At 42.3% G+C, this 26,811-nt stretch overlaps 1 protein-coding gene across 1 annotated transcript in view; it reads right to left on the reverse strand.

Moving 5' to 3' along the window:
• The window catches only part of PRUNE1 (prune exopolyphosphatase 1), a 213,323-nt gene that overhangs the window by 24,917 nt on the left and 161,595 nt on the right, over nucleotides 1-26,811 (reverse strand). The window contains exons 5-6 of the mRNA XM_068251725.1: nucleotides 18,654-18,812; nucleotides 900-994 (exon numbers count right to left, since the gene is read on the reverse strand). Coding sequence (XP_068107826.1) covers nucleotides 900-994; nucleotides 18,654-18,812 — 254 coding nt within the window. The remainder of the gene's footprint in view (nucleotides 1-899; nucleotides 995-18,653; nucleotides 18,813-26,811) is intronic.

Consider the following 26,811-nt stretch of genomic DNA (forward strand, 5'->3'; position numbering starts at 1 on the left):
CCTCTTTGTCTCTGTCCCATTGTGTGATACTCCTACTGCTATTGCCTGAGGAAGCAGGACTATACCTGCGAAATGCGTTGTCTGTTATATTGGAGTATGTGAATAAAAGTTTTGTCTTTTGCTGAAAAATCAACAGCTTTTGTGTCTGTTTGGGGAGGTTGACCTACCACCGCCTCCCAAAACGTTAACAATTTTAGCATATTTTATCCTTTTGGCGCCTGTTTACCTCTACTGTACAATAAATAAGGTTAGAGACAATGATAATAGGGGTGACACTACAGGTAAAAAGCAGTAAGACACAAAATGTTAGTCATACACTGGAGTAATAGTACAAGTACGCATACAGTAGTACAAGTACAAGTTTGTGTTATTCTGTGAGCAGGATGATCAGATAGGATACACAAGGAAGAAAGGCCCTGCAAAGGCTTACAATCTAAAGGGATGGGGTGGGAAAAGTTACAGCATACAGTGCACATACCAACAGGGTAATGAAAACTGAAGATGGATAAACCCTTTAAATCTCCAGGCATCCATATAAACTTACCTACGGAAACTAAGCACCTATTTGATAAAACATATAAAATTAACCTCTTCATAAAAGTGGTTCATAAATTGAGTGGCCCGTAGGGGTGGTGACAGGCATTACTTACCTTCGGATGGCTTCTCCTAAGTCCCCCATGCACACGACACTGTCGCTTCAAACTGATGCAGCTGCAGGTCTCCCTGGAGAAGATGGCAAAGTGCATAAAGACTGGAGAGCAAACCACTGAAGATTTGTAATGCCTGTCAACCTCCCCATGCAAATGGTCTACTCTTTTTGCAAACCTCGCTCATGGGAATGTTCGTTTTATATATTTAGTCATATAGGTGCTTAATTTCCTTTAAGATTAGGGACTTACCTCTATGTGCATGTAAACTGCACTGATGGCCATACTAATGTTATGGCCCGTTAGTGTCTTCAGATCTTTCCGGAGCATCTGATTTGTGGTAAGACCTACAGAAGAAAGAGTTATACTTTCTTAACATGTGAATGTAGCCTCTCAATTTTAACACCTACAATAGTAAATTTGTATTAACAATTGTATATTTAAAATTCCTGCAACTTAATTTGTTGAGATTACTGAAATTTTACTGGAAAGAAAGTTGTCCACACTCCACCACTATCTGATCATCACCCACCTGTGAAGTTGTCAAAGGAGCTGGAAGAGGGCAGAAGCTGACCTCACCCTGTGAGCACAGATCAAATCACCTCTTTCACACACCACTCCCCCACCACTGAGAAATGGACTCTAGCAATGCAGCTACAGCAAAATCACATATTGATAAGAATCTGCTGAGCTAAAGGGTCAGCCACAAAAAAATTAATTCTTTAGCAGCATGGGGTAGGTGGAGATTATGTTGACCTGCCAACTTAAAGCAGGATTGTAACCATAAAAATCAAATTTCAACAGCCACTGGTCTGAGTGTATTAAGTGATAAAGAAGCTAATGCTGCATTCAAAACTTGTTTCTGCTGTTATGGTTTGGAGTTATTTATAGCTGATCTCTGGCTCCATGTGGTGTCCCCGCCACCAGCCGTCTCCGCTCTACTTCCTGTATGACGCGTTACTATACAGAGATCGGAGGAGGAGAGACGAGCCTGCTGCCGGAGGGGACAGCACATGGAGCCAGCGATTGAGTGAGGTAATTACACACAGACCGCTGCACTCCAGCTCTGCAGGGGGCCAAAGGACGGGACCCATGTAGAGGGAGGGAGAATGATGTCGGCCCCCCTCCCCACAGTGGCATCTATACTCACTACCTATGCTAGAGCAACTATACCTGCTACCTATATCGGGGCACCTATTCCTGGCTACCTATACTGGCTGCTCCTATATCTGGCTACTTGTACAGTACTCGGGCATCTATTACAGGACAGGAAAAGTGGGATACCAATACATATCTAGTATCGTTGGATTCAGCAGAATCAGGGCTTTTACAGACATTAACATTTTTGTCAGTAAAAACAAAACAAAACAGAATAATATGTTTTTTCACTTTTTTAACATATTTCACTCAAAAATCTTGTTAGATCTCCAGAAAAAGTGCTAAATTTTGTTTCAGTGTTCAAGCCCAATTTATTACGGAAAAAATAAATAAATATATAATCTTGGTGGAGGGCTGCTTCACTTCACTGCTGGGAATTGTGAGCACTAATTATATTACATTGCTGTTTGTGTATTGTTTTTTGCTGCTGCGATATCTGGTGGATTGTGTATTGTGGTTCATCTGATATTAAGCAGCAAGTGTCAGTTTTTAAAAGTACAATTTTTTTTTCTTTTCCCTCTAGTTTGCTTTGCAGCAGGCAATTAGCTAGGGGGAGGGACTAGCTGCAACAGGAGGTATTTGGTCAGCTTCAAGACTCAGTACTGAGCTTGCTCAGTCTGTGGCTTGCTCACTAAGTGGCTTCGACACAAGTGGCATAGCCGTTAAAAACAGGCGTTACAACACAGGCACAAAGAGAGTGGTGAGAGGAAGTAGGCAAGGACTAAAAAAAAACAAAAACAAAAAAAAAAAACCTTCAACCAATATTGCGTTTTTTTTGCATTGGTTAGAATGTGCTAGGCACGTTGTGGTGTAGTCTTTACATTTTGAGGGCTCCACCCCAACTTCACTCACTCCCCCTCCACCCCTCCCGCCCCTCCTCCTCCCCCCCTCCCCCCCCCCCCAACTTCACTCACTCCCCAACTTCACTTACTCTCCTTTTCCTCCTCCCCAGCTACACTCACTCTCCCGTTTCATCTTTTACCGCCACAGTTTACTTAAATAATTTTTCCCCACACAATAGTCATCATGTTGGACTATGCTGTACAGTGTACATCCTGCGACATGTATGCATGCCTTGATTAGCGGATTGAGGGTGTTTACTGTTGCCCTGGGTGTGTGCGTATTGCCCAGTTAGAGGCGGAAGTCGCAGAGCTAAATAAGCATCTCGCAACACTGAGATGCATACACAACATGGAGAAGAGCTTGGATCTCACGATCCAGACACTGGATGGAACCGTTGAAGATGAGGTGGGTGGAGTACAGCCGGACCAAGAAGCAGAGGCAGCCGCTAGTTGGGTCACAGTTAGAAGGGGTAGGGCAAAAAGTGGCAGGGAGGCTAGTCCTGAGTTGTCCCTCACTAATAAGTATGCTTGTTTGCGTAATATTGGGGAGGAGGATTCTGGAGTAGTAATGCTGCACCAGGATGTGCTCCTTAGCAACCAAGGGGCAGACTGCTGCAAAGAGAAAGGGAATAGGAGTGCAGCTAAGGCTAGACAGGTACTGGTGGTAGGGGATTCAATTATTAGGCGCACAGATAGGGTAATCTGTCAAAGAAACCGTGAATGCCGTACAGTCTGTTGCCTCCCGGGTGCTCGGGTTCGGCATGTAGCGGAAAGAATTGACAGATTACTGGGTGGGGCTGGGGAAGACCCGGCTGTCATGGTACACATTGGCACCAATGACAAAGTTAGTGGGAGATGGAAGGTCCTCAAAAATGATTTTCAGGTACTTGGAGATAAACTTAAAGCAAGGACCTCCAAGGTGGTGTTTTCTGAAATACTGCCAGTGCCACGTGCTACATCTGAGAGACAGAGGGAGCTTAGGGAGTTAACTAAGTGGCTGAGAAATTGGTGTAGGAAGGAAGGGTTTGGGTTCCTGGAGAACTGGGCAGACTTTGCAGTTGGCTACAGGTTCTACAGCAGGGATGGGCTGCACCTTAATGGGGAGGGTGCAGCTGCATTGGGGGAGAAGATGGCTAAACGGTTGGAGGAGATTTTAAACTAGGATCTGGGGGGAGGCGGGAAGATAAAGTCTCAATACGTAGACAAGATGAGGTAAAAAGACAGTGGGAACCTAACATTATTGGGGGTGGGGACAGTGTAAAGATTAAGGAGGTTGGTAAAAATTCAAGTAGCCCATTTCATGTAAACAAAATTGGTAAATGTGGTGGTAAAAATATAAAGTGCATGGTAACCAATGCTCGGAGCCTTGCAAATAAAATAGACGAACTAGAGTTCATTCTGAATGACAAAGGCTATGACATTGTGGGAATAACTGAGACATGGATGGATGAAAGCCATGACTGGATAGCTAATTTAAAAGGATACAATGTGTTTAGGAGGGATAGAACAGGGAAAAAAGGTGGAGGGGTTTGTCTCTTTGTTAAGAATTCTCTTACAGCTGTCCTCAACGATGAGATGGAGGAAGATTGCGAAGATGTGGAGTCCGTTTGGGTAAATATTCATGGTGAAAATAAAAGTTGCCAATTGCTTATTGGGGTATGCTACAGGCCACCTCTTACTAATGAAGCTGCAGAACTGCGATTATTACAGCAGATTGAAAAAGCTGCAAGTAAAAATGAGGTCATAATTATGGGCGGCTTCAACTTTCCAGACATTGACTGGGGTATTGAGGCTACCCATTCTGGTAAAAGCAGCAGATTTCTGGCAGCACTACAGGACAATTACTTGACTCAAATGGTAACTGAACCAACTAGGGGGAATGCGTTACTGGATCTGATCATTTCTAATAGACCAGATAATGTATGAAATGTGCAGGTTCAAGAACATTTGGGAAATAGCGATCACAACATGATCATGATCACAACATGAACGTTTGATCTGGTGACTGATAGGCCACGGGGCAGCGGGACCACTAAAACTATGAATTTTAGAAAAGCAAAGTTCAATCAAATTAGGCAGGCACTAAGTTTGGTGAACTGGGATAATGTACTACAAGGGGAAGACACTGAAGGGAAATGGCAATCTTTTAAACTTATACTCAATCAATATTGTAGTATGTATATCCCATATGGAAACAAAATATCTAGGAATAAAAAAAGGCCTCTATGGATGAATAGAAAGGTTAAAGATAAAATGAAGAGGAAAAAGAATGCCTATAAGGTCTTAAAACAGGAGTTGACCGAGGCTGCACTAAGCAATTATAAGGAGTGCAATAAAAATTGTAAAAAAGAAATTAGGCAGGCAAAGATTGAAGCTGTAAAACAAATTGCTAGGGATATCAAATCTAACCCAAAAAAGTTTTACAAGTACATTAACTCTAAAAAAAGGAAAGGTTGACTGTATAGGACTCCTAAAGGATGAGGGTGGGAACTCAATGGTGGATGACCAAGGTAAGGCAGAGTTATTAAATGCTTTCTTTGCTTCTGTCTTCACAAAAGAAACAGCACTGTTGCAAATTACAGAGGCGGAAGAGTCTCAATCTTCTAACTGTAATATTAAATACTTAACGCAGGAAGAAGTGAAGGCAAGACTAAATAAATTAAAAATAGACAAGGCACCTGGCCCGGATGGCATGCATCCTCGGGTCCTAAGGGAATTAAGTTCAGTTATAGATAAACCCCTTTATCTTATCTTTTGTAACTCTCTTGCAACTGGCAGAGTCCCAGTGGATTGGCGTACAGCCCACGTTTTCCCATTATTTAAGAAGGGCAAAAAATCAGATCCAGGAAATTATAGACCTGTAAGCTTAACATCAGTTGTATGCAAACTATTTGAGGGGTTACTAAGAGATACTATACCTGACTTCATAGTAGAAAATAATCTTATTTCTCAGCATCAACATGGGTTTACTAAAGACAGGTCCTGTTTGACTAACATGCTCAGCTTTTATGAGGTAGTGAATGCTAATATGGATATTGGGAATGCTGTAGATGTGATATACATGGACTTTGCAAAGGCCTTCGACACTGTTCCCCACAAAAGTCTGGTGCAAAAGTTGAGGATGCAAGGACTGGGGAAGAGTCTGTGTTCATGGATAGGGAACTGGCTAATGGACAGAAAACAAAGAGTTGTGGTCAATGGATCGTACTCAAAATGGGAGACTGTTAGCAGTGGGGTCCCACAGGGGTCTGTTCTGGGTCCAGTGCTCTTCAATTTATTTATTAATGACCTACTAGATGCAGTAGTGAGCAATGTTGCTATTTTTGCAGAGGATACAAAATTGTGCAGAATCATCAACTCTCAGGAAGATAGTGTCATATTGCAACAGGATCTGGATAGGATAGCTATATGGGCACATACATGGCAGATGAAATTCAATGTTGACAAATGTAAAGTCATGCATTTTGGACGTACTAATGGTCTAGCACCATACAAAATAAATGGGATACAGTTGGGGACATCAAACTTGGAGAAGGACTTAGGAGTACTCATCGACAACAAGTTAAATAATCGTACTCAATGCCAAGCAGCTGCAGTTAAAGCTAACAAAATTTTGGGATGTATTAAAAGGGAAATAAAAACTCGAGATGCTAGCATAATATTGCCCTTGTTTAACTCTCTAGTAAGGCCACATCTGGAATATGGAATTCAGTTCTGGGCACCACATTACAAAAAAGATATTGCAGTTTTAGAGCAGGTGCAGAGACGAGCAACAAAATTGATACGTGGGATGGAAGGTCTCGCTTACCAAGAAAGGTTAGATAAACTGGGTTTATTTAGTCTAGAGAAAAGACGCCTTAAAGGGGATCTAATTAACATGTATAAATACATCAGAGGGCAATATAATAGCTTGGCGGATGAGCTTTTTGTCCCTAGGCCTTCTCAAAGGACTAGAGGACATGATCTGCGCATGGAGGAAAAACGTTTTAGTCATTTATTTAGGAAAGGGTTCTTTACAGTAAGAGTGATTAAGATGTGGAATGCATTGCCACAGGAAGTCGTTATGGCAAACTCTATACCTGCATTTAAAGGGGGCATAGATGCTTTCCTTGCATTGAAAGACATCGATGGCTACAATTACTAGGTAATGTCTAATGATGTTGATCCAGGGATTTTTTTTGATTGCCATCTGGAGTCGGGAAGGAATTTTGCCCTTTAGGGGCTAATTGGATCATGCCTTGTAAGGGTTTGTTCGCCTTCCTCTGGATCAACAGGGATATGTGAGGGAGCAGGCTGGTGTTGTACTTTATACTGGTTTAACTCGATGGACTATGTCTTTTTTCAACCAAAATTTTTTTTCTTTTTTCAACAACTATGTAACTATGTAATAGGTCCTATTTCATGTAGGTTTTCAAAAATCCTAAGTAAACCTAATGAGTGCAAAATGTCTAAAAACGAGTTGGCAATAGATGTTCGCATTTAGGAAAAATCAGGTGGCAGGGAAAGGGTTAAAGGTAACCATCTTCACCTGTGATCTGTTTGCTTGTAATTAATGGGTGTGTATAAAAGGTCAATGAGTTTCTGGACTCCTGACAGACCCTTGCATCTTTCATCCAGTGCTACACTGATGTTTTTTGAATTCTAAGTCAGGGGGAAGTAAGGAAAAACCCACAAGTAAATTCAAATGAAATACAGGACTCTGGAAAAAAGGTGGTGTGGCAGTTTCACAATAAGGAGGCACTTGAAGAAAGATGGGCTGCAGGGTCAAGTTGCCAGAAAGCCATCACTATGCAAATGCCAAAAAGCACAGAGAGAACAGCAATATGCAAAACAGCAAAGAGAGAAGCCTCATACCTTCTGGCACAAAGTCAATTTAATGTTTGTTAATGGATCGGTTTCCATTGATGCGAACTTCCGGTCAGGAAAGGATGCAGTGCGGCTAAACTTTAAGCGGAATATAACCTAGAATTTCTTCTTTGCTCTAAAAGATTATTTACGGCATATAATATACTAACACAATGTTTTTTTTTTTTAGTAAAACAGCATTTAAAGTGTTACATCACAGGGCTGACTCTTTCTTCTGCAGGGAGAACCCGCATCTGAACTGCTGTTAAGCTTATCTTGTGTACACATTCTTTACTTAAAATACATTTATGTAAACATTCTCTGGCTGTGCAGGACTTCAGCTGATGAGTCCTGGGGTGAAACACAGGTCAGAAATCACTGGTGGCTGCATTCACAACAGAATTACAACAGTTATAAATAAAATGCACCAGCAGCTTTAAAAATAAATTAACTGAACTTTGGGAAGTTATAACGTCTAAATGAATAATAATACTTGTGCACAAAAGCAAATATGATAATTGTATGGGTTATAAAAAGTAGGAAAACACATTTTTGTTGAAAATTTTGTCAGTTTTAAACCGCTTTAAGGATTGCATTCTGCAGTTTCCTGCAGTCAGCAAGCGGGTCCCATAGGGATAACATTAAGCCGCAGGGCACCGCATCGCAGCGTGACCATTAGTACATGCAGCTACATGCGGTGCGATGTAGTGATCGCACTGCATGGTGGCAATGCGGCCAGTGGAAACGGGCTCTAAATACAACCTTATATATACTAAGGAGGGGGACCCCTGTGAGATATGTGTGACTGCGCGGAGGGCACTAATCCTGTGGAGGGGATTCCAGATTAGGAATTTGCTGTAGAGATGGAGTTGTTCAGTCCCCACATGCGTGGTGTGGGGGAATTTGCATATGAGTTTGCATGCGAGTGTGCGGAGGGTTGATTGACTTTGCTTTTTTGTTTCCCACACTTCTCTATTACATATTAATATATTGAAATATTTAAATGTCCTAGCCTGAGGTGAGGAGCCTGGACTCTGTGTCTTTTCTTCTGCTTGATCCTTGTGGCTAGGATGTTATCCACTGCCTTTTTTTTTGGCCTCTTCTTCCTCTCTTTTTCCTCTTATTTTTCATGGCAATCTCGGGAGCAAAACTCTGGCAGGGAATAGAACTATTTCTCAGGAGAAAATTAGACAATGGGGGTGTCATGATCTTACCTCGAAATCCTGCGATGCGGCTCTCCCCGCTGAGACTCCATCGCACGCTGACACTTCCAGGTTGACGCATTCCTCGCGTGCACTTTGCAGTCCTGGCATCCCTAGCAACAAGGGCGGGTGCACGCGTCCTGTCAGAAAGGAGGGACGCGGCTAAGTGTCCATCCTATACTGCTAGAACAGCTGACACATAGACAGGATTCTATCGCCGCTCATGATTGGATGCTGTATGTGTGGCCGGCCACTGATTGGGGGATGCTTGGTAATTAAGCCTACTTTGTGTGCTGGACAAATTGCCTGTGATAGCACTGGTTTACTGACTGCTGGGTGTCATCTGCTACGGTTTGGATTATGTGGATTTTGACCTTGCCAATTACTGGACTTCTCTTGCCTGCCACCTGCATTGACCTTAGCTTGTTTATGGACCTCCCTTGATCGCTGCCTGGACTGACCTTTGGATTTACCTTGACCTGACCTTGGCCTACCCCTTATCTGTACTGCTTTTTTTGATTTGTGTATATGACCTCGGACTGTTTCTGAACTTAATCTCTGTGGCTCTGGTGAGTTATTACTCTGCTCTTCGATCAGCACTTATACCTTGCACCCTTAAAGGCCTGGGTGTAATAAAAGTCAGGCAGGTGTTATTTCCTCACCTCCTGTTCAAGTGAAGATACGCCACATAAGGTGAAGACAGTGGAGATAGATTGGGGCATAGGTGCTGATCTGCAGGTGAATAACTTGGCAAGCCTCACATTATCACAGGCCATACCGATACCATGGAGGAACTTTTAAATAAAGTATTGTTGCTCTCTGGAGCTGTCAATCAACTCACTGAGCGAGTGAAAAATCTTCAAGTCCAGCAGGGCAATCAACCCACTTCTCCAACCGATAATCAGAATCCTGCTCTTGCTCCTTCCAGGGGGGCCTCCAGCATCAACTTCTGAACCCAACCTTCCGCTCCCTGATTCTCAGGTATCAGGAGCAGATTTAGTGATTTCAGAGATAGTTGCCTGATGTACATCCGGGTTAGACCAATCGCTTCTGGCTTTGAATCGCAAAGAGTCGCTCTGGTGATTTCCCTTCTCCAAGGGGATCCTCAATCCTGGGCCTTCGCTCTAAGCCAAGATCATGTTGCTCTCTCCTCAGTGGAGGAATTCTTTAAGACAATGGCAGTACTTTACTCATATCCTGATCTAACATATTCCACAGTTCAAAAGCTGAGGGATTTATGACAGGGTCGATGAACTGCAGAGGAATATGCCACTGAATTCCGTGGATAGTCAGTGTCTACCAAGAGGTATGATCCTGCACGATTAGATCAATTCCTTTATGGCCTTTCAGAAACTGTGAAAGATGTCCTGATCAGTCACCCGGTTCAAACCTCTTTAGAGGACGCTATTACTCTAGCCATCCGGGTGGATCGTCGAATCAAACAGCGACGACAAGGGAGAGCTTCCTCAACCTTCTCTTCAGAGATATCTGAATCCCAGGCTAGCCTTCCTTCTACCTCCTCAAAGAAACCTATGTAAATAGGGTTCTCTAAACTGTCTCCTGCCAAGAAACTTAGAAGATGCTCAGAAGGTCTGTGCCTCTCTTGCGGAGGCAAGGGTCCCATGGTTAAGAGCTGTCCTGCAAAGAAGGGGTTCGAAAACTTCAGCGCCTAAGTGAGGTCTAGGAAACTCACTTGGGTGAGCAGGTATTTCCTCTAAAAGTCAAACATATACTATTACCTGTTGTCATTTATTGGGGTGATAGAACCCACTCATGTCAAGCCTTTGTTGATTCTGGTGCTGCGGGAACTTTTTTAGATAGCACATTAGCTTTAAAACTTGGTATTCCCACTTTAACTTTGCAGAACAAGATGTATGTGACTGCCATAGATGACTCCTTTACAGGCGAGCCAGAGTTGTCAATTAAAGTTGGCGCTCTTCATGTTGAGTATCAGCAATTCTTTTTGTTAAGGATGCTTTCTAATCCTCTGGTCCTAGGACTTCCTTGGTTGCAGAAACACAATCCACATATTGACTGAATTAATGGTCACCTCATTAGTCGGTCCTCCTTTTGCCATAAGAACTGTTTACAATCACTTCCTTTGCATAGTGTTGACATGAAGTTTGATAAATTGCCTCCTTGTTACAGAGAGTATGTTGGTGTTTTTTCTCCACAGGCTGCAGACAAACTTCCTCCTCACAGGTCATATGTTTGTCCTATTGATCTACTTCCAGGTACCATGCCCCCTAGAGGTCGTTCATATAATCTTTCTGGCTGCATAGTGTAATGGTTAAGGGCTCTGCCTCTGACACAGGAGACCTGGGTTCGTACCTCGGCTCTGCCTGTTCAGTAAGCCAGCACCTATTCAGTAGGAGACCTTGGGCAAGACTTCCTAACACTGCTACTGCCTATAGAGCGCGTCCTAGGGGCTGCAGCTCTGGCGCTTTGTTGGCTGGATGGTGTAATGGTTAAGGGCTCTGCCTCTGACACAGGAGACCAGGGTTCGAATCTCGGCTCTGCCTGTTCAGTAAGCCAGCACCTATTCAGTAGGAGACCTTAGGTAAGTCTCCCTAACACTGCTACTGCCTATAGAGCGCGTCTGGCGCTCTGGCGCTTTGAGTCCGCCAGGAGAAAAGCGCAATATAAATGTTATTTGTCTTGTCTTTCTGGCCCTGAGAATCAGGCTACGAAAGACTATATCAAAGAAAACCTGAGTAAAAGTTTAATTCGGCCTTCCACCTCTCCTGCCGGAGCCGGGTTCTTCTTTGTCTAAAAGAAAGATGGTAGACTCAGTCCATGTATTCATTATAGAGGGTTAAACAAGATTGCTGTTAAAAATAGATACCCGTTACCACTTTTGATGATCTCTTTCCACAGATAACTGGGGCACGAGTTTTTACTAAATTTGATGTTAGAAGAGCCTATAATCTGATTAGAATTTGGCAGGGAGATAAATGGAAGACAGCTTTTAATACCAAAGCCTGGCATTAGGAGTATCTAGTTATGCCATTTGGACTCTGCAATGCCTCGGCTGTGTTTCAAGATTTTGTGAATGACATCTTTAAAAAAGACTATTTGGGTCGATTTGTTGTTGTTTATTTGGATGATATTTTGATTTTTTTCTGCCTCACTTTCTGAACATAGGGGTAAAAGCAGTTTTGAAAAAGTTAAGGGAGAACTCTGTACGCCAAATTAGAAAAATGTGCCTTTGAGATTAATCAGATTTTATCTCTTGCGTACATCATTTCAGATTCTGGTCTTGCCATGGATCCTGAGAAATTGTCTGAGGTTTTGAACTAGCCTCAGCCCACTGGACTAAAGTCTCTTCAGCGGTTCTTGGGCTTTGCCAATTTTTATTGCAAATTTATTAGAAACTTTTCCTTTCTGGTTGCTCCTTTGACTGACCTTCCGAGGAAAGAGTCTGATCCTTTTGTTTGGACTCCTCAGGTTTCTGCTGCCTTTGAAGCTTTAAAAAAGGCATTTTGCTCAGCCCCAGTTTTAGCTCATCCTGACATTCTTCAACCATTTGTGCTAAAATTGGGGTAGGAGCAGTCCTTTCACAGTACTCTGGGAGTCTAGAACGTGTGCCTTCTTTTTGCTGAACGTAATTACGATATTGGTAATAGGGAGCTTCTGGCAGTCAAGATGGCACTAGAGCAGTGGAGACACTGGTTGGAGGGAGCTGTGCATCCTATAGCAGTTGTTACTGATCAAAAAAACTTGGAGTATATTGAAAAGGCTATGGGATTAAACCTTACACAAGCTTGTTGGGCATTGTTTTTCTCTTATTTCAATTTTACCATAACTTATAAACCTGGTTCTAAGAACATCAAGTAGTAGCAGTAGGGTATTGTACCGTGTTAGCCATCAGTAAAAGCAAGAAGTTTTAAATCAATAATTGGTATGATTTAAAACTTCTTGCTAACAACATCAAGGCAGATGCCTTGTCCTGTTATTTTGAACCTGAAGTTTGCCAACCAGTGTCTCCAGAACCCATTGTGCCCTAACATTGTATTATTACAGCGATGAATAACACCCAATTGTCACCAGATCTCTCTACCACTCTGGCCTCGTTTCAGGAAGAACCTCCATCAGGAAAGCCACCAGACTTGTTATTTGTTCCGCTCAATCTTCGACTGCAGGTCTTGCAACAATTTCATGAATCCAAGTTAGCGGGTCATCCCAGTGAAAATAAAACTTTTAAGTTATTATCTTGACATGTCTGGTGGCCATCTTTGAGAGAAGACTGCAAAGCATTTGTCAAGGCTTCTTCAGTTTGTGCTCAGAGTAAGACATCTCATGTTGCCCCTAGGGGTTATCAGTTACCACTTCCAATTCCAGAAAGACCATGGACCCATGTATCCATGGACTTTATCGTTGATCTGCCTCAATCTAAGGGCAGGGCCGGGACGACACAGAGGCAGAAGAGGCTCCGGCCTCTAAACGGCAGGTCATCAGGTCAGGATGGGGTGCTTTCAAAGGCATTTCATTCCACAGGCAGTCCAGAAAAAAAACAAAACTTTTTTTTCCCGTCCTGAGAGACACAAGTAAGGGACGGGGAGAAAAAGCTCTCTGCACAGTGGTTCTAAAGACTGCTTCGGAGTTGTACATGGTTTTGTAGGATAAGATTGGTAGACAGTTCCTAGTACACTAGTAAGGGCGCTCAGCTAGTCTGCAAGTTGGTTTGTTTTTTTAACTTCACTGACTTCTGTCAATGACATCATCCAGCTGCTCCCCCAGGAAGCCGCCCAGTCATGCATGGCTGGCTGATGGAGAATGGAATTCTAAGGGGAAGGAGAAAGGTATGTGTGGTGTGTGTGTATGTGAGAGAGAGCAGCCCTGCGCCCTGTCCTCCATCCTGAACCTGTACTCTGGAAGTGAGGGAGACTGGCTGTAAAGCCATTCAGCCTTCTGCACTTCTCCCTACTCCCTTCACTCCCAGTACTGATAAGGACCTGGACTTACAGAAATGACACAGCACAGGGTCCTAATGCTGCCATGCTAGAGTAAAAGTAGCCATACATCTAGCGATGATAGGCAGATTCCACCAAGAGACAAATCTCTCTCTGATCGAATCTGATAAGAGAGAGATCTGTCAGCTGCCCATACATTGCAGGATGATTCCCAATCGACTTCAGCATGAAACCTCTCCTGAATTGGCCAAGTCCCCTGCATCTGCTGCATCCACCACCACCCCCTAGTGTATAAATGTGCCCCCCATGTGTGCATTTATACATAACCTGTCCTGTGTTGCCCCCCGCGTTGTCGCGTTCATCACTCACACCACTTTACAAAAGTACAGTCATGTCACTGACTGTCCTCTTATGCGTTCACTGTCTAATCTCTGCCATTTTTATGATCACTTCTGCAGCATGTACTGCTGGCTGCTGTTTTACTGAAGACAAGCAGTTTTTGATTTCTTTGCGTGCATTTGCTCGCATAGTTTTGCGTGCGCTTACACTGAGCGTTGATTCAATCTGCAGTCGCTCTGAAGTTAATGACAGGTTAATATGCTTTTGTGAAAACAAACATTGTCTGTTGCAATGGAGCTGCAATCCCTTTCTTGCAGGCTGCATATCATTGTCTGCCCTTTCCTGCTGTCAGCCTGTGATTGATTACCATTCACCTGTGTGGGAATCTGCATGTCTGCTCCATTGGATGACCTCAGTATAAAGGACTGCTTCCTGCAGTGCTCCATGGGCTATCATAGTCTCAGATTCAGTCTGTTACTCTGTCCGAGCCCCCTCGTTCCTAGATCTCGTGTGGACTGCACTGACTCCTGCGAAGGGATCAGTGAGTCCTTCCAGTTCAGCTCTTGTTATCAGTAATTGTTTCTTTGCTAGTCTTGCATCATATATCGGTTCATCGCCAATATATACGCATACTAGCGCGTTTGTTATTTTCCTTGTGTTCGTGTTACGTTAATACATCAGTGTTGCTGATATATTTGTACGCGAACTGTTTATATCCTTTGTTCAGTCAGTTAGTTTCCAGCACGTTTTGGTAGGTTTGCGCGTATCGTGATCACCCGTGCTTAGCTAGTTCAGTCCTGTTCCTAGTCCTGCTCCAGTTCGTGTTCCTTGCTTATGTCATATCGGTTTATCGCCGATATATACATATGTCAGTCAGTCGTTTGTAGTTTCATTAATAGCTGTAATTGTAATACGCTAGGAAATCATACCTATTGTATATTGTATATTTGTGTGTATTACGTCTGCCTTCTTTGACTATTTCCCGACTATTCTGTCCTTCAATTGCATTGGCTGCCTCATTCTAGTCTGTCTTGTTATGGACGCTTGCTGTCACTTAAGCAGTGACTAGTTTAGCAAGCGTTCATTCTGTTACCTGATCTTCTGAGTTGTGGTTCATGCGCTCAGCACTACCTTGCGCTGAGCCACTATAGTGAAAGAATTGTTTGTGGCTGTTCGGATCTACGCCTGCTCTGTGCGCCACATCTCCTGTTGGAGCCAGTCCTCTCCTCCACTAAACTGGGGATATCCTGGTTCCTTGTGCTAGCGTGTGTACCTCCTCCACATCAGGTTATACACCACGTGCTGACTGTGGAGAATATACCACCAAGCCTAACAGCCATAGTCCTACCATATTATTATTGTGTATGTATATAGCACTGACATCTTCTGCAGCACTTTACAGAGTACATAGTCATGTCACTGACTGTCCTCAGAGGAGCTCACAATCTAATCTCTGCCCTAGTCATAATCTAATCTCCTACCATATTATTATTGTGTATTTATATAGGACTGACATCTTCTGAAGCACAGAGTATATAGTCATGTCACTGACTCCTCAGAGGAGCTCACACTCTAATCCTACCATAGTCCTAGTCTAGTGTCCTACCAAATTATGTATTTATATAGCTCTGACATCCTCTGCAGCACTTTACAGAGTACATAGTTATGTCACTGACTGTCCTTAGAGGAGCTCAGAATATAATCCTGTCAGTCTAATACACTACCATATTATTATTATGTATTTATATAGCACTGGTATCTCCTGCAGCACTTTACACAGTACATAGTCATGTCACTAACTGTCCTCAGAAGAGTTCACAATCTAATCATACCATAGTCATAGTGTAATGTCCTACCATATTATGATTATGTATTTATATAGCACTGACATCTTCTGCAGCACTTTACAGATCACATAGTCATGTCACTGACTGTCCCCAGAGAAGCTCATAGTATAATCCTTACCATAGTTATAGACTAATATTTTCACTATAGGATTGTTTGGGGGGAAACCAGTTGACTTATTAGTATGTTTTGAAGATGTAGGAGAATATTAATTGTCTGAATAAAATCTGGGGGCACTTATACCTGGCTTCCTAAATTGGGGGAACCTAAACCTGGTTTCCTATAATGGGAGCTTGTATACCTGGATACCTAATAACCCATAGCAGCAAAAAGATGTCAAGTGATCTCTACTACTGATGATTACTGTATGTTTGCCAAATGCAGTCCTATGCAGCAGCTCACTATATACACCACCCCGTAAAGAGGAACAATAACAGTGAGACTGGCCACGAATCCACATCAACAACATAGTTTTAGCGGATGGGGGGGGGGGGGGGGGGAGGCACCCTTGGGCAGTTCAGCCTCTGTTGGTGGTAGACCTTGTCCCGGCCCTGTCTGAGGGTAATTCTATAGTATGGCTAGTGGTGGATAGATTCAGCAAAATGGCTCATTTTATTACAGACAAATTACCCACTGCTAAAGAGTTAGCTGAATTGTTTATTAAACATATATTTTGACTGCATAGCATACCAGAGAATGTTATTTCAGATAGGGGAGTTTCCATCCTGAGACAAATGGTCAGACAGAGAACAAATCAATCTCTGGAGCAATATCTTCACTGCTTTGTCTCCCATTGTCAGGAATTATGATCCGAGTTTCTACCCTTCGCAGAATTCACCTTTATTAACCTTATCAGTTCTTCTACTAAGATGTCTCCATTTCAAGTTGTTACAGGTCAGAATCCCACATTTTCTTCTCTCACCAGTTCTCCATCTGTTTTCCCTGCGTTTGAAGAATGGCTGTCATATAATGGTCTCTTTATGGACTCAGGTACAACAAAATTTAGAGGTCTGTTAAAAAAACAGAAAATGTATGCAGACCGACATCGTTCTCCAGGGTTTGAATTTACTCCAGGGGATTTAGTTTGGATTTCTACTCGTAACATCTCATTACAACAGCCTTCTTCTAATCTAGGGCAAAGATACATTGGTCTGTATCCAAAAATTGAGAAAATAAATTATGTCACCTACAGGGTAGCCTTACTTCATACAATACGAGGAGTTAATTTGTTTCATGTCTCTTTATTAAAACCTGCAGCTAATGTTGTTCAAGTTTTTTTTCCACCTCCCCATGGCTGATTGATGGAGAACTGGAATATTCAATTGGAAAGACAGGAAAAAACTGGCACTAAATGCGGCAGTGATGGATGCCAGGTCACGCTGGGCTTACCTGCAACGTGCTCCCATACAGTGTAAAGTCCAATTCGATCAAGGAGGAGAGAAGGGCACTGTTGCATAAAATCCCTTTATTGTGACCGGGTCGACACACAGGTTACAGCAGTGGGGGGAGGAAAGTTGTCTGACAGCTGTTTCGCAAGGGTTAACCTTGCTTCATCAGAGACCCTCTGATGAAGCAAGGTTAACCCTTGCGAAACAGCTGTCAGACAACTTTCCTCCCCCCACTGCTGTAACCTGTGTGTCGACCCGGGATTTTATGCAACAGTGCCCTTCTCTCCTCCTTGATCGAAGAGAACTGGAATATGAAGTACTGATCTGCAGGTGAATAACTTGGCAAGTCTCACGGGGTGCCATGATTGGGAGGCGGGACCGTCCTCTAGGTCTAGAAAGGTAAATATTTAATTGCTGGCATTCTTGAACGGTTAAAGCAGTTTAAAACTCTGACAAAATTTTCAACAAAAATGTGTTTTCTTACTTTTTATAACCCATACAATTATCATATTTGCTTTTGTGCACAAGTATGAATATTCATTTAGATATTATAACATCCCAAAGTTCAGTTAATTTACTTTGAAAGCTGCTGGTGCATTTTATGTATAACTGTTGTCATTCTGTTTTAAATGCAGCCATCAGTGATTTCTGATCTGTTTTTCACTTTAGCACTCCTCAGCTGAAGTCCTGCACAGCCAGAGAATGTTCACATAAATGTATCAAGTGAAGAATGTGTTCACAAGATAAGATTATAAGCAGTTCGGATGCGGGTTCTCCCTGCAGAAGAAAGAGTCATCCCTGTGATGTAACCCTTTGAATGCGGTTTTACTTTAAAAAAAATTGCGTTAGTATATTATATGCTGTAAATAATCTTTTAGAGCAAAGAAGAAATTCTGGGTTATATTCCGCTTTAATGGCACAAGCCTCAAACCTGGTACAGTTGGTCATTAGGTGACTGGGGTTCTAATTTAGAAAAGGGGTGGAGCCACAGCCAATCAGATTTTGTTTCATTTCAATGCAAACCATTGATGCCAAAGACCACAAACTAGGTCATTGAGTAATTGTGTGTTAGGGTTAGAAAAAGTGAGCAGAGCCAACACCAGCCAAATACATACCCAGGTAACGCCGGGCCATCAGCTAGTGTGTGTGTGTGTGTGTGTGTGTGTGTGTGTGTGTGTGTGTGTGTGTGTGTGTGTGTGTGTGTGTGTGTGTGTGTGTGTGTGTGTGTGTGTGTGTGTGTGTGTGTGTGTGTATGTGTGTGTGTGTGTATGTGTGTATGTATGCATGCATGCATGCATGCATGCATGCATACATACATACATATCTAAGTGGGAAAAAGGACTATCAACTAGAATCACATGATCAGTGTCAGAACTGTAGTAGGCTACACAGCATTTTATAAGTGTTAAGCTTTACCATGTGCCACTATAATAAGGCAAGAACCAAATGAATACCTTATATTTACACCATATACCTGAAACATTGAACTTGGCTTTTTGAAGCAAGTCAAACACAGAGCCCCTCATTGGCAGATGTGGAAATTTTGATTCCAGAATGGTGACATATTCTGTGTCTTTTGGAGTCACTTTGCCAGCCACTGGTGCCATGTTCACACAATCCAGGACAATTGTACCTATGAGAGCAAAATAAGCAAAGGCTGTTTTCTACTGTCAATTCCACAAAGATAATTGCTGACACTACTAGGCTGCATTGAGATTCACCTATAATACCTTAAAAGTGTGTGTTTAATGCAAATCAGTTAATGTAGGCACACAGCATGCCTGATAACTCTGGCTACTACAATTAGTGGCGTAAAGTAGCAGAGCAGTGATTTAGTCCACAGTTCAGCTACTATGCTAACTTCATTTAGCACCAATAATGGGTGATTTTTTTAGTTTTCTTTCCCCCGATCCGAACTCTGGCTATTACAACGTGCAGTGTGATTTACGGTGTAGGTGAGTGTTAGGCATAGAGAGTGTAGGTAGCGTTAGGCGTTTAGGGGGGGGGGGGGGGGGGGTTGGATAGAATTAACGTGAGAGCTAGATCAAGATAGCTGTTAATAGAGCATGGGTTACCAATATTCTATCAGATTCATCCAGCAATAGTAGAATATCGCTAACATTACAAATATTCTACTATCAGTTACATCTGACACCCATATTACTAGACACCTTCATTAAATATACGCGTTTAATGGTTACATGCTTTTATTCAATGGGTCTGTGTGTTTATTATGTGTTGTTAAGATGGCTAAACGGTTGGAGGAGATTTTAAACTAGGATCTGGGGGGAGGTGGGAAGATAAAGTCTCAATATGTAGACAAGATAAGGTAAAAAGACAGTGGGAGCCTAACATGGGGGGTGGAGAGGGGGGTGGGGACAGTGTAAAGATTAAGGAGGTTGGTAAAACTTCAAGTAGCCCATTTCGTGTAAACAAAATTGGTAAATGTGTTGGTAAAAATATAAAGTGCATGGTAACCAATGCTCGGAGCCTTGCAAATAAAATAGACGAACTAGAGCTCATTCTGAATGACAAAGGCTATGACATTGTGGGAATAACCGAGACATGGATGGATGAAAGCCATGACTGGATAGCTAATTTAAAAGGATACAATGTGTTTAGGAGGGATAGAACAGGGAAAAAAGGTGGAGGGGTTTGTCTCTTTGTTAAGAATTCTTTTACAGCTGTCCTCAACGATGAGATGGAGGAAGATTGCGAAGATGTGGAGTCCGTTTGGGTAAATATTCATGGTGGAAATAAAAGTTGCCAATTGCTTATTGGGGTATGCTACAGACCACCTCTTATTAATGAAGCTGCAGAACTGCGATTACTACAGCAGATTGAAAAAGCTGCAAGTAAAAACGAGGTCATAATTATGGGCGACTTCAACTTTCCAGACATTGACTGGGGTATTGAGGCTACCCATTCTGGTAAAAGCAGCAGATTTCTGGCAGCACTACAGGACAATTACTTGACTCAAATGGTAACGGAACCAACTAGGGGGAATGCGTTACTGGATCTGATCATTTCTAATAGACCAGATAATGTATCAAATGTGCAGGTTCAAGAACATTTGGGAAATAGTGATCACAACATGATAACGTTTGATCTGGTGACTGATAGGCCACGGGGCAGCGGGACCACTAAAACTATGAATTTTAGAAAAGCAAAGTTCAATCAAATTAGGCAGGCACTAAGTTTGGTGAACTAGGATAATGTACCACAAGGGGACGACACTGAAGGGAAATGGCAAGCTTTTAATTATGGGCGACTTCAACTTTCCAGACATTGACTGGAGTATTGAGGCTACCCATTCTGGTAAAAGCAGCAGATTTCTGGCAGCACTACAGGACAATTACTTGACTCAAATGGTAACTGAACCAACTAGGGGGAATGCGTTACTGGATCTGATCATTTCTAATAGACCAGATAATGTATCAAATGTGCAGGTTCAAGAACATTTGGGAAATAGTGATCACAACATGATAACGTTTGAGCTGGTGACTGATAGGCCACGGGGCAGAGGGACCACTAAAACTATGAACTTTAGAAAAGCAAAGTTCACTCAAATTAGGCAGGCACTAAGTTTGGTGAACTGGGATAATGTACTACAAGGGGAAGACACTGAAGGGAAATGGCAAGCTTTTAAACTTATACTCAATCAATACTGTAGTATGTATATCCCATATGGAAACAAAATGTCTAGGAATAAAAAAAGGCCTCTATGGATGAATAGAAAGGTTAAAGATAAAATGAAGAGGAAAAAGAATGCCTATAAGGTCTTAAAACAGGAGGGGACAGAGGCTGCACTAAGCAATTATAAGGAGTGCAATAAAAATTGTAAAAAAGAAATTAGGCAGGCAAAGATTGAAGCTGAAAAACAAATCGCTAAGGATATCAAATCTAACCCAAAAAAGTTTTACAAGTACATTAACTCTAAAAAAAGAAAGGTTGACTGTATAGGACTCCTAAAGGATGAGGATGGGAACTCAATGGTGGATGACCAAGGTAAGGCAGAGTTATTAAATGCTTTCTTTGCTTCTGTCTTCACAAAAGAAACAGCACTGTTGCAAACTACAGAGGCGGAAGAGTCTCAATCTTCTAACTGTAATATTAAATACTTAACGCAGGAAGAAGCGAAGGCAAGACTAAATAAATTAAAAATAGACAAGGCACCTGGCCCGGATGGCATGCATCCTCGGGTCCTAAGAGAATTAAGTTCAGTTATAGCTAAGCCCCTTTATCTTATCTTTTGTGACTCTCTTGCAACTAGCAGAGTCCCAGTGGATTGGCGTACAGCCCACGTTTTCCCATTATTTAAGAAGGGCAAAAAATCTGATCCAGGAAATTATAGACCTGTAAGCTTAACATCAGTTGTATGCAAACTATTTGAGGGGTTACTAAGAGATACTATACATGACTTCATAGTAGAAAATAATCTTATTTCTCAGCATCAACATGGGTTTACTAAAGACAGGTCCTGTTTGACTAACATGCTCAGCTTTTATGAGGTAGTGAATGCTAATATGGATATTGGGAATGCTGTAGATGTGATATACTTGGACTTTGCAAAGGCCTTCGACACTGTTCCCCACAGAAGTCTGGTGCAAAAGTTGAGGATGCAAGGACTGGGGAAGAGTTTGTGTGCATGGATAGGGAACTGGCTAATGGACAGAAAACAAAGAGTTGTGGTCAATGGATCATACTCAAAATGGGAGACTGTTAGCAGTGGGGTCCCACAGGGGTCTGTACTGGGTCCAGTGCTCTTCAATTTATTTATTAATGACCTAGTAGATGCAGTAGTGAGCAATGTTGCTATTTTTGCAGATGATACAAAATTGTGCAGAATCATCAACTCTCAGGAAGATAGTGTCATATTGCAACAGGATCTGGATAGGATGGCTATATGGGCACATACATGGCAGATGAAATTCAATGTTGACAAATGTAAAGTCATGCATTTTGGTCGTACCAATGGTCTAGCACCATACAAAATAAATGGGATACAGTTGGGAACATCAAACTTGGAGAAGGACTTAGGAGTACTCATCGACAACAAGTTAAATAATCGTACTCAATGCCAAGCCGCTGCAGCTAAAGCGAACAAAATTTTGGGATGCATTAAAAGGGAAATAAAAACTCGAGATGCTAGCATAATATTGCCCCTGTTTAACTCTCTAGTAAGGCCACATCTGGAATATGGAATTCAGTTCTGGGCACCACATTACAAAAAAGATATTGCAGTTTTAGAGCAGGTGCAGAGACGAGCTACAAAATTGATACGTGGGATGGAAGGTCTCGATTACCAAGAAAGGTTAGATAAACTGGGTTTATTTAGTCTAGAGAAAAGACGCCTTAGAGGAGATCTAATTAACATGTATAAATACATTAGAGGGCAATATAATAGCTTGGCGGATGAGCTTTTTGTCCCTAGGTCTTCTCAAAGGACTAGAGGACATGAGCTGCGCATGGAGGAAAAACGTTTTAGCCATTTATTTAGGAAAGGGTTCTTTACAGTAAGAGTGGTTAAGATGTGGAATGCATTGCCACAGGAAGTCGTTATGGCAAACTCTATACCTGCATTTAAAGGGGGCTTAGATGCTTTCCTTGCGTTGAAAGACATCCATGGCTACAATTACTAGGTTATGCCTAATGATGTTGATCCAGGGATTTTATCTGATTGCCATCTGGAGTCAGGAAGGAATTTTTCCCATTTGGGGCTAATTGGACCATGCCTGGTGGGGTTTTTTTCGCCTTCCTCTGGATCAACAGGGGTATGTGGGGGACGGGCTGGAGTTGTACTTTGTACTGGTTGAACTCGATGGACGTATGTCTTTTTTCAACCAAAATAACTATGTAAAATTGATCTATGCTCCTGGCACCTGCACATGATCCATCATGAAATCTAAAACAAGATGCCTGCCTAACCGTGTTGAAAGTGCAAGTGCGCAGACAGGTTATTCTTTATGTGATCCGAATATGTTTGTTTTGTTTTACTAGGTACGCTAGGAAGTAGAAGGTAAAATATGATCTGCAAAGCAGAGCCAAAGCCTACATGATCCTTTGTTGCTTTGTACCATTTGCCCTGGCTTATGCTGGAATGCCTTCATATGTATGTAGTGAGGAAGGGCCATATTCTGTCCTTAAAGGATACCAGGGCCAAAGGACTGTTGTGGGTGGTGTGGTATAAGTAGATACTTACTGCACCTTCCGTTCCTTTCTGCCATTTTCCATTCTCTTACACCAGACCCTGTTTAGCTCTCCGACCCAAGTGACTCAGTCCAAAAATACTGCCTCGTGCATGCGCAGTATGTCCTTTCTGCTCCCCTGTGCCCGCGCTCAGTGATGTAGCAGACAGGCACGCTCCCCTGGCCCCTAAGTCTAGGCGTGCTCGCTCCACTGTACTGCAGTACATGCTGTGGAGACGCGCTGGCCAAGTCGCAGGAGCGAGGGTAGTGAGCGCCTGTCTGATACATCACTGAGCGCAGGCACGGGGAGCAGAAAGGACATACTGCTCATGCGCGGCACAGTATTTCCAGACTGAGTTGCCTGGGTCAGCGAGCTGAATAGGATCTGATGTAGAACGGCGAGCGACAGAGAGGACCAGAAGGCACAGTAAGTATCTACTTATACCACACAACCCACAACATATGCTGGATTAACCAGCGACTTTGTTTATTGAAGAAAACAATGTCCTGTACATGGTTACTTTTAGTTATACAAAAGGAAAAAAACAGTGTGCAATTCTGTAGTTATTGACAGCAAACACCAACTTACATACATAAGTTAAAATACCAGAGGAGAAGAGGACCCGATATTTTGTATCTGAAGAAGTTGTAAAAGCAGGAAATCAAATGTAAAACTGAGCTCTGGACCCTTTTGAGCCTTCCCTGTCCCCTCTCGGTCCCCTCTTTTCAGCACTGTCACCCCTGTTGTGATTATCCTGACTGTAGGGAGTAGTAGAAAAAAAGTGTGTGAAGAAACGGTTAAAAGAGTAAAGCTAGTGATACACTGTGCTTGATCAAACTTTCAATTTGTTTCTCAAATTTAAAGTAAAAGGAATACGTTTTTGACTATTGATCAACATATAGGTGAAAGCTGAAATTCTGTCAATTTTGTCAGGATAAAAAAATTGCAGTCGATTGTACAGCAATTGGTAGTCATTGTAGCTGCTTTTAATTGACTGTTGTCAATTTAGGTGTGGGGCCTGGTGTTAATGACATCACTCTCAATCGCTTTGACATCATAGGTACGTAGGGTCTGATGCAAAATGCAACAGCAATTTTACCATTACTAACACTGGGGGAGCACTGCCTGTTAACCAATCAGTATCATGGGCATGACTAGGTTAACACGTGCATTGTTATAGTAACATGCATTACTGGGCTGTGCTACCCCAGCGTTAGTAACAGTAAAATTGCTGTTTGTTGCTTGATCTCCTTTGTCAAAGGCGGCATCTTTAAGCAGTACACTATACAGCCACTGATGCTTAAGGTGCCCATTAAAGGTACCATTTTTATTTCAGATTCAGTCTTTCAAAGAGATTTGAGTGATCAAAACTAATCGGAAGGCAATTACCGATTATTTCCATTATAAAAACAATGTAAGAAGGTTTTACATTCTGATTCGATCATAAAATCCAACTTTCAGATCAATTTTGTTTCCTTTTCCAATCGACCAAAGAATCATTTCACATTGATTTGCGCCACACACTGTGCAGTTTTCTATACAATTCGATCATAAAAACTGCATTGAAAGAATGAATCGGAAGGAAACATTGTATGGTTGATGGGCACCCCCTTATGCAGACTTAATTTAAAGCAGTGCTCTCCCCAGATTTTTTTTCCAGCCGGGTGGCATGAAAAAGTAGCCGGGTGGGGTGCGAAGGGGGAATGCAGGGCTAGTGCAACTCCGCTTACAGAATAAAAAGAGGATGAGGAGGCAATCCAATGTACCTGCTAAGTACACACAATGCAAGTTTCTGACAGATTTACTATCATATTGACAATTTCCAATATGTCCGATCTGATTTCCGATTTTCTGTTCACTTCTATAGGAAATCGTGCGGAAATCAGATCAGACAAGTTAGGAATAGTCAATCTGACAGTAAATCAGTCAAACAATTGCATAGTGTGTACCTAGCATTAGGGAGAGATTGTTTTAGATTAAGGTGCTCGGGTCCCTTTTTAAGCAGACCTGAACTCAGAACATCCTCTCTGCTCTAAAAGATACACAACAGCAATATAACCTTTAAAGGGAACCAGAGACGAAGGACTCATGTATTTTACTATATAGATCAGTGGAAACATTAGAGAAAACACCTACCTTGCTTTCTGTTTCATTCTGCACTGCACAGCTTGCTTCTAATCAGCCCTGATAAAATCCCCGACTGAGCAATCAGTCTGGCTTTGCTCAGGAATATTTATAGCTCAGTCTGTGTTCTCTCATGTCTTTTCAAGTCTAAGCCTGCCCCCTTCTGGCTCTGCTCAGGAATCATTATAGCTGAGTCATAGCAAAGCCAGACTGAATGCTCAGTCGGGATTTTATCAGGTCTGATAAGAAACAAGCTGTGCAGTGGAGAATGAAACAAAGCATGGTAGGCGTTTTCTCCAATGTTCCCACTGATCTATATGGTAAAATACATGAGGGTGCTTCGTCTCTGGTTCACTTTAAAGAAAATAATTTCTTTGTTACAGCTGATACAGGTCCTGCAATAAATCTGCAGTTTCTACTTCCTGCTTTCTTGGAAGCAGACATATTGCTACCATCCAGTGCTTTCAAATGAGCTCATCCGCCTTATCTAAAATGGCAGTCATGTGACACAGGAAGAGATCAGATTTGACAGGCTAAACTCTCTAAATATACGGTGCATTTCTCAGTTTTCCTCCTTCTGTCCTGTGCAAGAGTTCAGCTCCACTAAGTTCCTGCAGTGTGATTGTGAAGGGGAGGGGGAGTGTGATAAATGATACCGAAATCGAGACGATTGGCGATTCTGTATTGTTCCGCAAAGCAGAGTGGAATTACATTTTTTCTTTTTAAACGTACAACCGATGTCTTTCCTTCTCTCTGAGTGAAAGCAAACCCCTCACCCACACTAAATTAACTTGTTCAAAAAGAATTCCTTCCTGGCCAGTGACTTGTTAATTAGCCAAGGGGTGTGAACCCTAGCCAGAGCCTGGTATAATACATCAAAGGGTGTTCTAGCTAGTCACACTCAGATGCTAATTGAGCACCAAAAGTTCTTTTCACCCAGGGGAAGCTAGCTCCGCAGGAGTCCACTGACGAACGCAGACAGACTGGCACTGCTGGGGAGCAGATATGAATACATGTGGTTTTAGGATTTCGGTCTGTTAGATGAAAACAGTGTATAGCACAGCTATGAAATTAATGTAGTCTTATTCCTTAAAATCTGCCCAATGTGCTGATATAAAATTCATAACCATAACCCGTCCGGTTATTGGTGTACGAACCTCCTTGGGGATGGAACAGCCTAACACACTCATGCAAGATGTCATATTAATCGGTATTTTCTGACAATTATGAATTTGCTATCCACCCAAATATGGCATGTATAGTTTATGAGTTACAGTATTTTACAAGTTAAGCTCAAAATCCTCCTAGGAGGAGGTGGA

The sequence above is a fragment of the Hyperolius riggenbachi genome, chromosome 9 (genome assembly GCF_040937935.1).
Source record: "Hyperolius riggenbachi isolate aHypRig1 chromosome 9, aHypRig1.pri, whole genome shotgun sequence".
NCBI classification, from domain to species: Eukaryota; Metazoa; Chordata; class Amphibia; order Anura; family Hyperoliidae; genus Hyperolius; species Hyperolius riggenbachi.